Source organism: Lactuca serriola, chromosome 7 (assembly GCF_051521515.1).
Source record: "Lactuca serriola cultivar US96UC23 chromosome 7, Lser_US96UC23_V15, whole genome shotgun sequence".
Lineage (NCBI taxonomy): Eukaryota > Viridiplantae > Streptophyta > Magnoliopsida > Asterales > Asteraceae > Lactuca > Lactuca serriola.
Genome location: NC_136414.1, coordinates 17,178,446 through 17,194,149, shown reverse-complemented (window position 1 = coordinate 17,194,149; position 15,704 = coordinate 17,178,446). Strand labels below are relative to the sequence as shown.

Here is a 15,704-nt window from a genome sequence, read left to right as displayed (position 1 = left end):
TGATTCAGAGGTAGTGAGAGTGACCAAGTGTATGTGTGTTATTAGTAGTGAACGTGTGTGAAATGATCTCGACTCCTATATTTATATATTTGATATCTAACTAACTTCTTTAAAAATCTGAGATTTTTCCTATTGTTCCTCGACCAGGTATTTCGAGGAGACTCAATGTCTTTTCTTGTTGACAACATGCTTAGTTGACTTAGTCTATACCTTGTGAGATAAGATTTTAGTCACACACAAGAAATACAATCGCAATCCCAAGATGTTGGCTTGTTCAAAATCTTGGATGGTTCAAGATGTTAGCACAAGTTCAAGATGTTAGGCATAATAGAATAAAGTTATGAAAATATCACCCATAACACATGGATATACCATAAAAGCTTGACTAAAGAAAGAGATGACACATTATTCCACTTCTATAATTTAAATCTTGTATTTCTTGTATTTGCTCCTCAAAATCGACCTCAGAACCTCAAAATCGTTGTGGGAACGTTTTGGAACTGATATGGGAAGAAAGATGATAAAAATAACCGACTCAAGGCCTGATAAACACTTCCTCTATTATCGGTTACGCATCACATAACTTATATTAACAAACCACCTTTTATTAAGTTGCGTCATGTAAAGCATAACACATACACATCATGTTGTTCACCCTTCCAGATCAACATCGTACTTTCATACACACCGTGTAGCACTTTTGCTATGCACCAGATAACTCATAGTAGGATACCCTTACCTGTTATAGCATTATGCTTCACTGTTTTATGTCAAAAACCTTCTACATGTCGCATACTACAAGGTTACATGTTTATTTCGTGTCGGGTTGACGTTTTGCGTCAGTTTTTGTCGTTTGTATGTATACATGTGTCGGGAGAAACACGGCCCTTTTTAAACTTCTATCGAAATTCAACATAACTTGCATCGAGACACTTTTTGTTCTCAATTTTCATCAAAAACAAAATTACACTTTTATTATCGGTGAAACAAAGAGTAAGCCCCTAACTATCATAACTAACCAAGACAAAGAACAATATACACAATCTACACACCTTTATCTATCATACTTGTACATGTACGTGGTAGGATCCAATTACTGGCATGACAGCGAAGCTACTGACATAGGATAAGGGTAGGTATTTGCATATTGGAAAGAGATAGTTTGACCAGGGCTAATAGGGTTTCCGTTATTAACTAGGCAGTCGTTGTAAGATATTCGTTTAAACATGTTTGGGTTGATCAGCCTGGCTGAGCTAAACCACCCACAACTCAGGTGAATGTCTGAGATTATACAACTTCCTGACATGCATATGTTTTGAATTATTACAGTGTATGTTGGAATGCCACTAGGAAGAGGAGGGGTCTGCCCTTGCGATATGTAGATGTTATCCGCTGAGCAGTACTGTGGCTGTATACGGTCATCATCACCATCACCATCACCACCACTACCACCATCACCATCACCATAACCATCATCACCACCACCAATATCGTAATCTGATGATAACAGAAAAAGGCATACAAAAAAAGTGAAAAGTTTAAAAATTATCATCCTTGTTTAAGAATTAATATACTGTTGTTTACCTGCAGGTAATGCCAACAGCCTCCTATTGGTAGCAGTCATGAATTGGTTCTTGGAAAAGGCATGTTCTCTACTCCTTAAACATTGCCCTTGGAAAAGATGATTTCTTGAAAACATTACAAGGACTGTTGCACATTAATTCCTCATATTTAGAATCTTATATCGTAATGTTCACCAAATTAAATCAAACTAATAAACTGCATGCATGCATTGCTTGGAGATATGTGCCCATATTAGATACTGCATTACCATTTAGCATTCAGAAACAGTGACTGTCTTTCATGATAAGAGTTTTCGCCAACCATTAATTAGTTTCAACATCATAAGAAGAATCATGACAAGAACACATACTATACATATCTTTCTTTCCTAATTAAAGATGCATTTACTATATATATTCTAGGATACTTACAACCCCTGTTCTAAAACGAATGGAGTAGGTTAAAAAACTTTTTATTCTGAACTAGATATAGAACAATTTTTTATGAAACTTTTTGTGAAAAGTATACATACCAAAGAGTACAGCAACAATACCAAAAGCCATGCAAGATTTCCTGTATGAAATATCCATGTCTTGCATATATATGGGATCGGATCAGCATGTACCTACAAACCAATTATGTAGATACATTGTATATGGATGCCAAGAATATATAAGCTATAAAACAAAGACCACTTATCAAATCGTTCTCTTAGGAGATGAAGTACAAGCTACTTGCCTATATATGGCAAAGATCAAATGTTCCGGAGAACTAAACAGTTAAAAACAAATAGAAAACGAGAGATAAACAGCTACGATGTGAAAGCGTAGTACCTCTTTAAAGCATCTTGTACCTGTAATAACTCGATGGAGTGGCCAAGTTGTGAGTGAGAGATTATCAAACTGTGGCATTTGTACTTGACTGAGTGCTATGTGACTCATATATATATATATATATATATATATATATATATATATATATATATATATATATATATATATATATATATATATATATATATATATATATATATATATATATATAGCTAGCTTTCCATGAACCAATAGACCTTGATCACTTTACAAGCATTTACAAACCACAGCTGCCATTCGTTGGCAATTATGATATTTATATATATATTTTCTTTTGTAATAAATAGATAGCACCTCAACTGTCAACCCACATTTTATTAATTTACCATCATTCTGGAGGGGCCGGTTAGTCTGATATTTTTTAAAAATTAATTTGCATAGTTATTGATAATATAATGAAGATAAAAACCTTGGGGACCATGGCCACCAATGGCCCCTGTATCACTAGTGATATGTTTTATAAGTTAACAATTTTCAATACATTGGAAAGATGAAGCTATCTCTCTACTCTCTATACAAATTCCAACCTCACCAATTTTGAGTATTAATCATAATGAAGACAGCATAGTAAATATGAAGAGATGGCATGCGTTTATTCAAACAGGTAACAGAATCTTAAGCTCTTCCCTATGAGTTTGTTTTTAGTCTAATTTGTTAAAATTATACATACTTGTTTAATTATTATATCAATCTTTAATAAATGAAAGTTCTTTTTTGCCACATGTCTTTTTCTCATATATTTTGCCACATGGTTTTTTTTTGGGTTTTTTTTTTTTTTTTTTTTGGGTTTTTTTTTTCATTTGTCATTTTTTTAGATTTTTCTTTCTTACATTAAATTTTCAGAATTTACGGTTATATATAAAGAATGTCTCATTCTACTATGATTTTGTTAATTTGAGAATAAATTTATATAAATGTTACAAACTCATTGATTTACTTTCTTTTTTTTAATTACTCTATAAAATGTTTAATGTTTACATATTGATTTAAACTAGAAAAGGTTCCCCGGCGTTGTCGGGGTCGGAAGATATTGCTTTGTAAAGTAAAGTAGCATGTTGAATTGTATTGAGATAATATAGTAAAGGAAGATAAACAATGTCATTTAATTACATAAGTAAAGAAATCTAAATCATTATTTCTTGCAATAAATGAGGAAAATAAAGAAATGGTCTCACAAATTGAACTTTATTGCCATGTATGGCAGCGACCGGAAAACCAATCCGGAAAATATAGACCGTTGTTTTTTGTCCGTTAATGTGAGGGTAATTTGGTCTTTTAAGATAGTAGGGACTGAATTTGTGACGACGGGTAAACCATATGGACCATTTATGTAATTTTGGCGGTGGTGGTGGTGGTGGTGATGACAGCTAGTGAGTGACTTTATGGTATTGGGTGAACATTTTCTAATAAATAAAACATTAATTTAAAACCAAAAAGAGAAATATAAATTAATAAAAAAATCGGATTAGGAGTAAAAGAGTGATTTCGGTTTCCATCGTTGTCCTCAATGTGTTAAATCTGGTAAACCACAAGGACCAATCGTGTAATTTTGTGTAACAATAATAATAATAATAATAATAATAATAATAATAATAATAATAATAATAATAATGATGATGGACCATTTCTGCCAAAAGACTAAATACTAATAATATGTAATAAAATACGAGGGTTATAAAAAATTTAAACGAAAGTGAAAGGGTTGTTTGTGAACAAAAGCATAAAGGTGAAGGGTCAATGTTGTAAGTAGTTTTTTTAAAACCAACATAAGTTGGAGGACCAAAAGTGACAAAAATAATTGACAAAAAAAGAGGAGCAAACATACATAACCTTAGGGACCAATCTTGCCAAACACTTAGGAAGTTTACTATTCCTAACTTTCATATCTTTAATATATATATATATATATATATATATATATATATATATATATATATATATTAATTTTTTATTTTTAATAATATACGAGTTTCATAACTAGTATTCTATAGAAAAAATTTTATATAGAAAAATAAAGTTGTAAAATATAAATAAAATTTTTAAAGAATATAACGATACGATAACATATTGTGCAAATTAAAATTGCCATCCTTTTGCAAAAAAACAAAGATACACTGTTTTTCAGAAACAAATCTCTTAATACATGACCCACACGCAATTCCTTAGATACTTATTTAATTCATTCCTCCTATTACAAGCTACTTATTTGGCCTATGCAAATCTTCCATATGCGCCTTATGTTGTAATAACTTGTAAAACAAGAGATAATAATTCCAGAAATTCCGATTACGAAACTTAAATCAATCATGCAAGCCATCGGAACTAAAACCAACTTCACACACACATAGACATATACATATACATATATATATATATATACATATATATATATATATATATATATATATATATATATATATATATATATGATTGCTCTTTGATATACGTTGATAGATAGCTAGGGGTGAGGGAGATAGAAAGCGAGATGAGTTTGAGTTCACTATTACATTATGCTTGGAGTGTGATTCTATTGGGGGAACATAATTATGGAGGATTGAATGCTTCAAACAATGATTCCAAAGAAAAACAAAAAACATCATCAGGCTTTCAAATGCCACTGCATTACCCTCGTTACCAGAAGGTTGATTATGAGAAGATGGAGGAGTGGAGACTGGATTTGCTTCTTCAGCAATATGGTTTGCTATTTGATGGTTTGAGCTTGGAGGAGAAGAGGTGCTATGCGATGGGTACATTCTTGTGGCCTTGTCAACTTTAGATCCATTCTTCTAAAAAGGTTACTTTGAATGGGATTTCAAGACTTTGATGTTCTTGATTCGCTCTCAAAAATAGGCGTTGAATGCCTATATGTGGTATGTTTGATGTAAGATAAATAAATAAGTTAGTATTTGATGATATGGAACCCTCTATGTACCTCGACATATGGATAATATTAGGATTGGTTGTTTAAATACAAGTATCAAACCCGAAGATACGAAGAGTATGAATGAAAAACCTTCACCACTTTTGGGCATATCAACTAAGATATCGATGAACCAGTATGTGCAACTACTGGTACTCCATGGATACTCATGATTATAAGAATTAATACATCTAGTTCGTTTGCATATATAATCATCAATTCATTTCATTTTTTTGGAACCACAAATCTATCTTATTTCTATTAAACTACTCCTAATACCATCTAGATGAGACTTGAACCATCAACCTCAAAGAGAAAAGACAACACTTGATACCGTTAGGTTAGAAGCCCTTTTGTATTAATTTCTTTCATGTAATTATGTAAAAAGTTAACTAATTAAGAACAAAAAAACCATTATTTTCTGCATTGAAATTACAATGAAAACTAATATAATTAAGATGTTCTAATTGCAGTATAAAGTTTAAAATATCGTGTTACCGTAAAAAAGAACAATTTTTTTTGTCTTATGTAAAAAGTTAACATATTTACATAAAAATAAAAGTCTAATATTACAAAAATGGTCCCCGACTTTTGCTAACTTTTATAATTTTATTCCTAAAATGTTTTAACTTGCAAATTTGGTCTTTGTTTTAGACTATCATAACCATGCCAGTGAAACACACCTTGTATGGGTAGTTAGAAACAATCATTTAGAAACAAGTTGAAAACCATTTAAATTAAAATTTCTGCAAATAACATTATAAAACATTAAAATCTTTTAGCAAGAGAGATAAATTGTCAAAAGAGATACAATGACATCATAATGAATATAAGAAACAAAGTAAAATGTATACTATTTAAAACATATAATACATTAGTCTTCTAAAAACACAAGTTCCTTAATTTCCAAATCTACTAAGTTAGCTATTAATACTAAGCTCATGCTTCTTATGGATCCAAAGGGTTATTATCAACTCCTTTATCAACCTAAAAAATTATTAAAAAAATATCATATTAATATGTTTGTAGAGACAATTCTCATGCAAGCCTATTACCCACATATGTATGTATTAATATACATTGAGCACAAGAATATTAGGTTCTGAATGCTATTATTCAACCAACTAAGTAATTAACTTTCAAGTCAATTGCTTTTAAGGAACACTTGGAAATAGATCGTTGAAGATTCAAGAGTACTTTAAGCTAGGGATGAGATTTAGAACCGGGAAACCGGACCGGAACCGGAATTGGACCGGAACCGGAACCGTTAGAACCGGAATATATAAAACCGGTTCCGGTTCTGGGTTTAAAAATTGGCTTTATCCGGGTTCCGGGTAATCTGGGTTTGGGTCCATCGGGTCCGGGTAAACCAGGTCTAAAAACTGGAACCGATGTTTGGAACCGAAACCACTTTTAGGGCCGGAACCGGTTTTTGTGAAACGTTTAAAAGATACATATCTCATTCGTTTCAACTCCGATTGACATGCGGTTTTTTCCAACATGTAGTTTAGAGTTTGTACATGATTTTAGACTATAAAATTTCCATTTTTAGTTTTATATTCATTGACTTACATTGCCCCAAAGTCGAGATATCAAAACTGGAAGTTTTTAGTTTTTTAGTTTTCGGTGAAAGTTTTAAAACATGCATATCTAATTCGTTTGAAGTCGGATTGACATGTGGTTTTTTCTAACTTGTAGTTTACAGTTTGTACATGAGTTTAGACTATAATTTTGTCATTTTTGCTTTAATATTTAATGATTTACAGATATCCGAACTCGGGATATCAAAACTGAAAATTTCCAACTTTTTAGCTATTTGTTTTTGTACTTTGTATTCTGTGAAAATGTTAACACATGCATATCTCATTCGTTTAAAGTCCGATTGACATACAGTTTTTCCCAAAGTGTACTTTAGAGTTTGGACATGATTTTAGACTATAATTTTGTTAATTTTGGTTTCATATTCGATGAGTTACAGTCCCCCAAAGTCGGGATATCAATATGAAAGTTTTCAAAGTTCAACCCACTAAGTAGTAACTAATTATCAAAATATTCCGATTTTTCCGGGTTTTCCGGTTCTAAACCCACTTTATCCGGTTCCAACCTACCCACTTTGATGTTTCCGGGTTTTCCGGTTCTAGACCCACTTTACCTGGTACGGTACCTAGAACCGGTTCTTACATACCGGTCCGGTTTCCGATTCTTCAAAATCTCATTAATCGGTTCCGGGTTTTCCGGGTCCGGGTCCATCCCGTCCGGGTTTGGACCCACTTTCATCCTTATTTTAAGCATAAATAAAGAAAATTACTACTTCTGTGGAAAACATGAAATCTTATCTGATCTTCAATAGGTAGCTTCTTAGTTTTTTTATTCTAAAAAAAGCCTTCATTGAGGACTTGAACATGTAATGACACTCTTTATTCCCATTATTACAAACTGAAAATCAACCATATTGATTTTTCTCCACTGCATCAAGAAAGTTTTTGCAAACTTGTTCCGATAAGAGGCCAAATTAATATGTAAAAAAAACATAGATTCAGTGCAATATTTGGTGCAGACCGTAACAAGATTTTGCGTAAGTGATTGTATGACACTGTTTAGTAGCATCTTTTGAAATGACAACATTTGGTGCTGATCGAAACAACATTTTGCATAAGTTGTGTTGTTAAGATAAGTCCATTTGTCTTTCGGTTAACAATTGAAATTAACTCTGCTACTTTTCAGGTATCCAGTTTACAGAGTGTGCCCATTCTAGCTCATCATTGCCGCAAAACAATGAAATTGTCATAAATTTTAAACTTCTTAATGTACAGACACATGTAGTAAGAAGTTAATGGGGTGTGATCTGGAACACACCTCGTATCATGAAGCTTTGTACAACCTTCAGCTACTTCTTTATGACATGGATGCTGTTCAAATGTAGATGCTTTTCTCCTTTTTGACTTTAAAACAACCATATTCTTTTTAGCCACATCTAGATGCTACAAATAAATGGAAGATACATGTGTAAGATAAACATCGTTGGTACTAGTAATTGGGCCAACAACACTCCCACATTCGTCAAAGCTTACTTAAAAACCATAGTAGTAAGTATATGCATATAATTTACATAAATATCGATAGAAATACATTTGCATTGTTTATCGTTATTAAAATAAAAGGTACCACAAGGTCATCTAAATAATTTTTGTAATAGCATGTGCTATATGGTGCTTATCTGAAACCTAATTACTGAATAGAGTAAGCAAATAGATTAAGATGAAGAATAACAACGCAAAAATCGTAAAAGGAATGATACGGAATCAAGTGTATTACATAATCATAATACATATACATTTGATATTAGATTCCGGACTAAAAACAGTAAAAGTGATGAAACTATGAGACTAACCATTTTGTAACCATCAAGATTTCGATTACCACCATTGTTTTCCTATTGATCCAAATCATCTTCAAAATCTGACATATCACCTTCTTCAAGCATGTAGTCTATCTGGTAATATTAGAAACGACACAAACCCACATCAACTTCAACAAAAAGACACCATTAACATGTTTAAAAATTGAATATAGTTCGTCATCATCAAAAATCAAAGGCATCGGTGAGGGTATCAAGATACAGAAAGTGAGTAGGTCAAAGGAGACGGAGCAGGGAGGTTGTTCAATGGCGAATTCAAAGTACATGTGTCAGGATTTAGACCAATTTACTCCCTAAACGAATTCTAAAATTATGAGAGACTAAAATTCCCATAACCTTACTAACAACTTATGAACTAAACCATACCACCAACGACTGACCGTTTGTGCATTTCCATTCTTGGGTTTTGAAAGTGTCACCTTCAACATCGATCCCCCAATATCTTACTTGCAGTCTCACCTAAGAATATGTTAGGAAAATTGTTATGAGGTGTGATAAGGTAAAAGCATTGTCATATATATATATATATATATATATATATATATATATATATATATATATATATATATATATATATCAATAAAATATGTCAACTTTGTTATTCATCTTCTTATTTTGAATCATTAGAACTTTATCCTTATCTCCAACTTTATTATAACAATTTATTTACATTTAAAGTAGGATGTTATAATAAATAAATTAATGTAACTATGTTGCTATTTCTTGATATTTAAGAGTGGGAAATAGCATCGTATTCCATGTTGTAAAAGACTTATTATTATCACCTCGACTCTCTTTTTGTTGTCATCAGACCCAAACCTATCGTCAAAGCTGATTGGTATTGTACAACTGGTTTCTTCCCAAGAGGAAACCAAAACTCAATATCAACCACAAACTGACACATTGCAATGCACCTACCTAGTGGAACATAGGTTGGTGATTTGTATATTTTCTCATTTGTAAAAAGAAAAGATCCGTAAATGATGATCTTATCGAATTCCATGGTTTTGACTTCCTTATTTTGTGTTGCATAGAACTTCTCTAGGGAAAGATTTGCTTAATTTCTTCCAGAATCCCATATACCCACCTTTAAACCATCTTATTTTACCAGCCTTTGAAGTTCTTATGAATTCATGAATCTAAGCATAAGGCATATCTTCAACAAATCCATATCCAGAAGTAGTCCATCCATAAGCATAAGGCATATCTTATTTTACCAGCCTTTACACTTAGACACAAGTTCTTTTGCCAAGTGGAAAACAGTGCGGGCACTATTTGCTGCAAGAACTTAAGCTCCAAGATCGTAGATTTTTCCTGTAAAAATCAAGAGGTTTAACTCATTATCATTTAGATGAGCTGCTCAATTGAACAATGTAGAAAGAGAAAAGAGGAGGTGCATCTTGCCTTCATATTCAGAGGCATACATGGATGTAGATTCTAGAATTGGTTTGTTAGTGACTATTGTAGGTCCATCTTCTATAATGTTTTAGTCTTCCATTTCTAGTACCTATTGATGTAAAAGTGTAAGATGATTCCTGATATGGATTTTGGCCTTTGGTTCAATGCATGGATTCCTGATGTAGATGCTTCCTTTTTTGTGTGAAAAAATTAAAACAAATGAGAGATAAGAGATAATTAACATTAAAGAAAATAATGAAAACGCAAGTGTCTATAATTTTGGTTGGTTACCTGGCCATGTTTGTCAATAGCATTTGTTCTATCAACCACTACCAAGGAATGTGCAAATTCAAACACATGAAATTATGAGGGTTTTTAGCATTTTCCATAACTTTGATGGTTCTTGCAATGAATAACTAAGTACAACTAATGAAAATATGAAGCATTCAATATCACAACAACGATTTTTCTATAAATAGGTACTTGAGGTGAAAAATAGCACCACCAACTACAATTTAGTTGCTCCTCAATATGACCTCCCTACAAACACCAAGCGTTTGAATAAACTAATTTAACAATTTATCAACATTCTTAAATTGATGTAAGCAAGAGAGATACTATACCCACGAGATTATGATGATGGTGCCATTTTAGAGTTGGTCATGCAGGGCCATCTAGTAGTGGTCCCAAAGGAAAGTCCAGTTCTGATCACCTACCCTCTTCTGATCCCAAAGAGGCTATTTGATTTAACTGCAACGACAAGGGGCATAGGAAAGACGATGCCTGCCGTATCTACAATATATCAATAATGGAAAGGTGAAGCCAACTTCTACAGGTATATACACTATTTCATCTAATAACTCATCATCTTCTAGTTCTTGGGTCCTTGATATAAGATGTGGATTTCACATTTGTTCTAATTTGCAAGGGTTAAGAAGAAGTGAGGAGGTGGAGCATGGTAGAATGTGCCTGATCATGGGAAATAGACGATCTTCACCTGTCATGAAGATCTGAGTTTATAGTCTAGTGCTTAGTAGTGGTGTTTGTTTAGATTTAATAAATTATTGTTGCCCGTCAGAAATGAAATGATGCATTATTTCTTTTCATGCATTGTTCAAACAAGGGTTTAGATAGTCTAGAATGTGCCTGATCTTGGGAAATAGACGATCTTCACTTGTCATGAAGATTTGAGTTTATAGTCTAGTGCTTAGTAGTGGTGCTTGTTTAGATTTAATAAATTATTGCTGCCCATCCGAAATGAAACGACACATTATTTCTTTTCATGCATTGTTCAAACAAGGGTTTAGATATTCATTTAATGATTTGAATGGTTCTATTTCTGCTTAAAAATGGTGTTTTTATTTTTATTTTGAAGCTTTACCTTGTGATGACGTGTATGAAACTGTGACGAATGTAGACAATTTAGGCAATAATGTATTTCAAATTGATTCGTATAATGGTATAGACAAGGCTTGCTTGTGGTATTGTCGTCTTGGACACATTGACAAGAAACACATTGCCCAACTCCAAAAGGATGGAGTATTGGAATCATTTGACCTAAGGTTGGATGATGCATGCGAATCTTGTCTATTGGGCAAGATGTAGAAAATCACATTTCACTGGATCTTATGAAAGAGGTAATGGTTTATAGTAGATATGGTTATATTTACTTAATCAAACATAAATCGGAAATCTTTGAAAAGTTCAAAGAGTTTAAACATGAAGTCTAGAGTCAATTGGGCAGGGAGATAAAGATGCTCCGATCATATAGAGGCATAGAGTATCCTAGTATCAAGTTCCACGACCACCTCAAGGAATGTGGAATAGTTTGAAATTTGTCCCCTCCTAGGACACCACAAATTAATGGTATGGCTAAGAGGTGCAATCAAACCTCGTTGGGCATAGTTTGTTACATGATGAGTCGAGCTATTTCATTCTGGGAGTATGCCTTAGAGATTTCCGCCCATATTTTTTTATCTTGTCCCAACTAAAAAGGTTGCCAAAACACCTCACGAGATGTGGACAGGGAAAGTTCCCTCGTTAGCACATATCAATGTTTGGGGTTGTGAAGTTTTCATTAGACGAGAGACTCACGAAAAGCTTGAACCTCGAACTGAGAGATGTATTTTCATCGGCTACCACGTAAATCCTTTGGATATTTGTTCTACAAACCTAGTGAGAACGTGGTCTTTGTAGCACGAGGAGGAATATTTTGAGAGAGAGAGAGAGAGAGTGAGCTCATATGCAAAGAGGACAGTGGGAGTAGCATTGACCTTGAAGAGATTCAAGAGTCAAACGATGAAGGAACCTCTGAAGATGCTAGGTTCAACCAGTGGAAGAGGTTCCAGTTAAACCAGTTGACAATTCATTACCTCTTCGTCGCTGTAGTAGAGTTAGCATGCCACTTGAGTTCTTTGGTTTCCATATAACTACAGATGGTGATACATTTATAAGTGATAGTAAACTAGCAAATTCAACCAATTTGTAACACCCATAAAAATTCAAGCCAATTTAAACTTTTAAAACATTTCAAATCCATTAAGAATTACAAACTTGTTTTCAAAATGTATCATATCTGAGTATCTAGAAACAAATTCATAAAAAGTGAGGAGCTGTACGATCACACCTTTGCCTTGCCCCGATCCCCTGAAGTACCTGGAACAATAAATTGAAACTGTAAGCCCGGAAGCTTAGTGAGCTCCCCTAAAATACTGATACACATACAGTTCACATAACCATGTCAGCAACATCATAACATAACAAACTGAACATAATGCAACAGGTCCACAACTTTACAGACTGGATTACCCCCTGGGCCCATAGTGTGAGTCTAGATTGCCTTGCGGGCCCACAGGTCACATCTGGCTTGCCATCGAGCCCACAATACGAGTCTCCCTTAGCCTGTAACTGGAATGCTCCCAGGTTTGTTGGTTACCGCACGAAGCAGTCCCACCTCAACCCATCCCACATGACATATCAACATATAACATAACCACTGAGCATGCAGATAATCATATAACACTAGTAGTCCTACAGATCTACCTAACTGGCATAACCACTGAGCATGCAGATAATCATATATCAGTACAGGTAGTCCTACAGATCTACCTAACTGGCATAACCATTGAGCATGCAACATTAACTTCATACTCAACATACTAACACTGCTAGGATAACATATTTAATGGGCCGACCTTGGTGCCTTAGACCCCATAGTATAGTGAGGATAACTCACCTTGCAAATGTCGGCTCGGTAACTAAACTCCAACTCTCAGATCACGGCCACAAACTCCACCACCTATTATCCTAATAGAACCATACTCGTAAGTTCTCAACCTTTCAAGGTACCCCATAAGTCAACTACTCAACCCATGGTCAAAGTCAAAGTCAACAGTCCATGTTGACCCTTACTCGTCGAGTAACCTTGGCTACTCACCGAGTTCCACGAGATACTCGTCCACTCGCTGAGTCCCCGGAGTGACGCGTCGAGTTCCTAAGGTTCTCGATCGAAACCCTAAGGCCACTCGTCAAGTTTTCCTTCTTGCAACTCGACAGGTTCACATGCATTCATCAATTTGGGGAAACATTAACCGACTTGCCGAGTTGTTCTATCAACTTGTCGAGTCTACGACAATCTTCATCGGACTCGCCGAGTTGTTCATCCAACTCGTCGAGTTCAATGCCTATCTTCATATGACTCGCCGAGTCGACTACGCGACTCGCCGAGGCCCTCCAACCCTTTAACCATGCAAACACTTTTTAAGCCATGCCAAGGCCCCAAATTGCAGATCTAACTTCCTTAGGCATGCTTATCACGTAAAGTTGCAAACTCTACATGCATGCAAGGCTGTAAGACCTTAAAATGGCACAATTAAGCTTGCAATGAAGTCACATCCTTGAGAGAAGGCTCATACTAGACAAGACTGATGGCTTTATGAATCTAGAAGCCCAGGGGAGTCCAGATTTGAAGTTACAATTTCAGATCTTGGCGTAAGCACAAGAATCCTTTACTAAACTCAAGCACAAAAGGGTTTAGGAGAAAATGAGCCAAGGGAAAAACGATCTAATACCTTCAAGAGATCCCTTTCTGATGCAGAACTTGAAACCCACAAATTCTTGCTTCAACTAGCTTGCTTCCCAAGTGTTTCCTTCTCCAAAACCTGATGGTTTTTGAGCATTCTAATACTTCCTAAGTGTACATGCAACCCTAATAAACCTTGGAACTATGTTTGTCTAAGATTCATGCAAAATTGATTTCCAAGGTTCATGATCCTATCTAGCATACATGGGGAAAATTTTAACTTAAATGAAAGATAAAATTGTTGGATTAGTGTCTAAGGCTGTAACTGTACTTGGTAAGTACTTGACCCGGTTGTGCATAGTCCTTTTGGGTTTCCTTCACCATAGCAATTTGACAGGATGATTTATATAGAGAGAAGAGATATTATTATTAATGTATTATAAGAATAATATGTTAAAGGAATAATAATATTATTTGATTAATATAAGTCATAAATTAATTAGGAATTAATTTGGTGACTTAAAGAGATTAATTGAATAAAGGGGCTTAAACTGTCAAATGTATGATAGTTGTGTTTTGGGTTGTGAATCCTTATGGATAATAAGGGGGGATGATTTTTAGGATAAAGATATCTTAAAATCGTCAAAGGTTATCATCTAGAAGGATCTTTGGATTGCTTAGAGGCTAAGTTATCCAATTAGGGTTTTGGGTGAAACCCTAGGAGCTCATAGTATAAATAGGCCCTAAGGGTTGAGGAAATGGACTACTCTTTGATAGAAGAAACCCTAGGGCCGATTTCTCTCCTCTCTATCTCTCTCAAATCATCTTCTTGCTAGTTGGTGTTTGTAAGCCATTAGAAGAGTGACAATTGTGACTCTAAGCTCCAAGAACAAGAAGTTTCAAGCAAGCAACTCAAGATATTCTTCTAGATCTGATTTCATATGTTATGAATTGTTTGTTTACACTAGATCTATGAATGAAAGTCTTGGATACATTGCATGTTCAATTAGAGAAACCTAGATCCAAGCTTTAGGGTTTGCATGTACACATAGGAAAGTTCTTATGGCTCAAACCCACCAAGAATAACATACCTTGTTGTTGATTTTGATTCCTTGAAACCTTGTGAGCCTAGCACCCCAAGTGTGATGCCTCAAATGCTTCAAACAACACCAAATGCTATGGAGTAAACTTGGAAAGAATGTATAACACACTAAAATCGGCTCTAGCCCTCAAGAATGCATGTGTAAGTGGTTTTGGGAGAAACATGAGCTTTATAGAGTGTGTTGCATTAGGTAAACCCTAATGTAACACGACTCTTCATTTCCATGATCCATGGATTAACTCCATGAAGCATCCATGGAGCATCCTATGGGTGGAACCCAACTTGATAATCCATGGAGCCTCTTAGCCCACTATATAAGTTATGGATGATTTACATAATCAACCCATATATTTAATTAGTTATCTTTTGATCACTTAATTAATTCTAGATTAATTCTTGATCAAACTAAT

At 34.3% G+C, this 15,704-nt stretch overlaps 2 protein-coding genes across 3 annotated transcripts; one reads left to right on the top strand and one right to left on the bottom strand.

Moving 5' to 3' along the window:
- Positions 1-870: 870 nt before the first annotated feature.
- On the bottom strand, positions 871-2,527 carry LOC145062120 (TPD1 protein homolog 1-like). Of its 2 annotated transcripts, none has more exons than XM_079009755.1 (4): positions 2,397-2,527; positions 2,096-2,188; positions 1,585-1,707; positions 871-1,497 (listed from the first exon to the last, which is right to left on the bottom strand). In XM_079009755.1, exons 2-4 carry the CDS (start codon positions 2,160-2,162, stop codon positions 1,094-1,096), a joined length of 594 nt encoding a protein of 197 aa, XP_078865881.1. In that variant the 5' UTR covers positions 2,163-2,188; positions 2,397-2,527; the 3' UTR covers positions 871-1,093. The 2 variants fall into 2 exon arrangements, with proteins under 2 accessions (XP_078865881.1, XP_078865883.1); XM_079009757.1 differs by having other exon boundaries at positions 2,417-2,500.
- Positions 2,528-4,886: 2,359 nt separating this feature from the next.
- LOC145062548 (uncharacterized) lies at positions 4,887-5,747 on the top strand. The gene has a single exon (XM_079010137.1). It carries the CDS (start codon positions 4,921-4,923, stop codon positions 5,209-5,211), a length of 291 nt encoding a protein of 96 aa, XP_078866263.1. The 5' UTR covers positions 4,887-4,920; the 3' UTR covers positions 5,212-5,747.
- Positions 5,748-15,704: the final 9,957 nt, after the last annotated feature.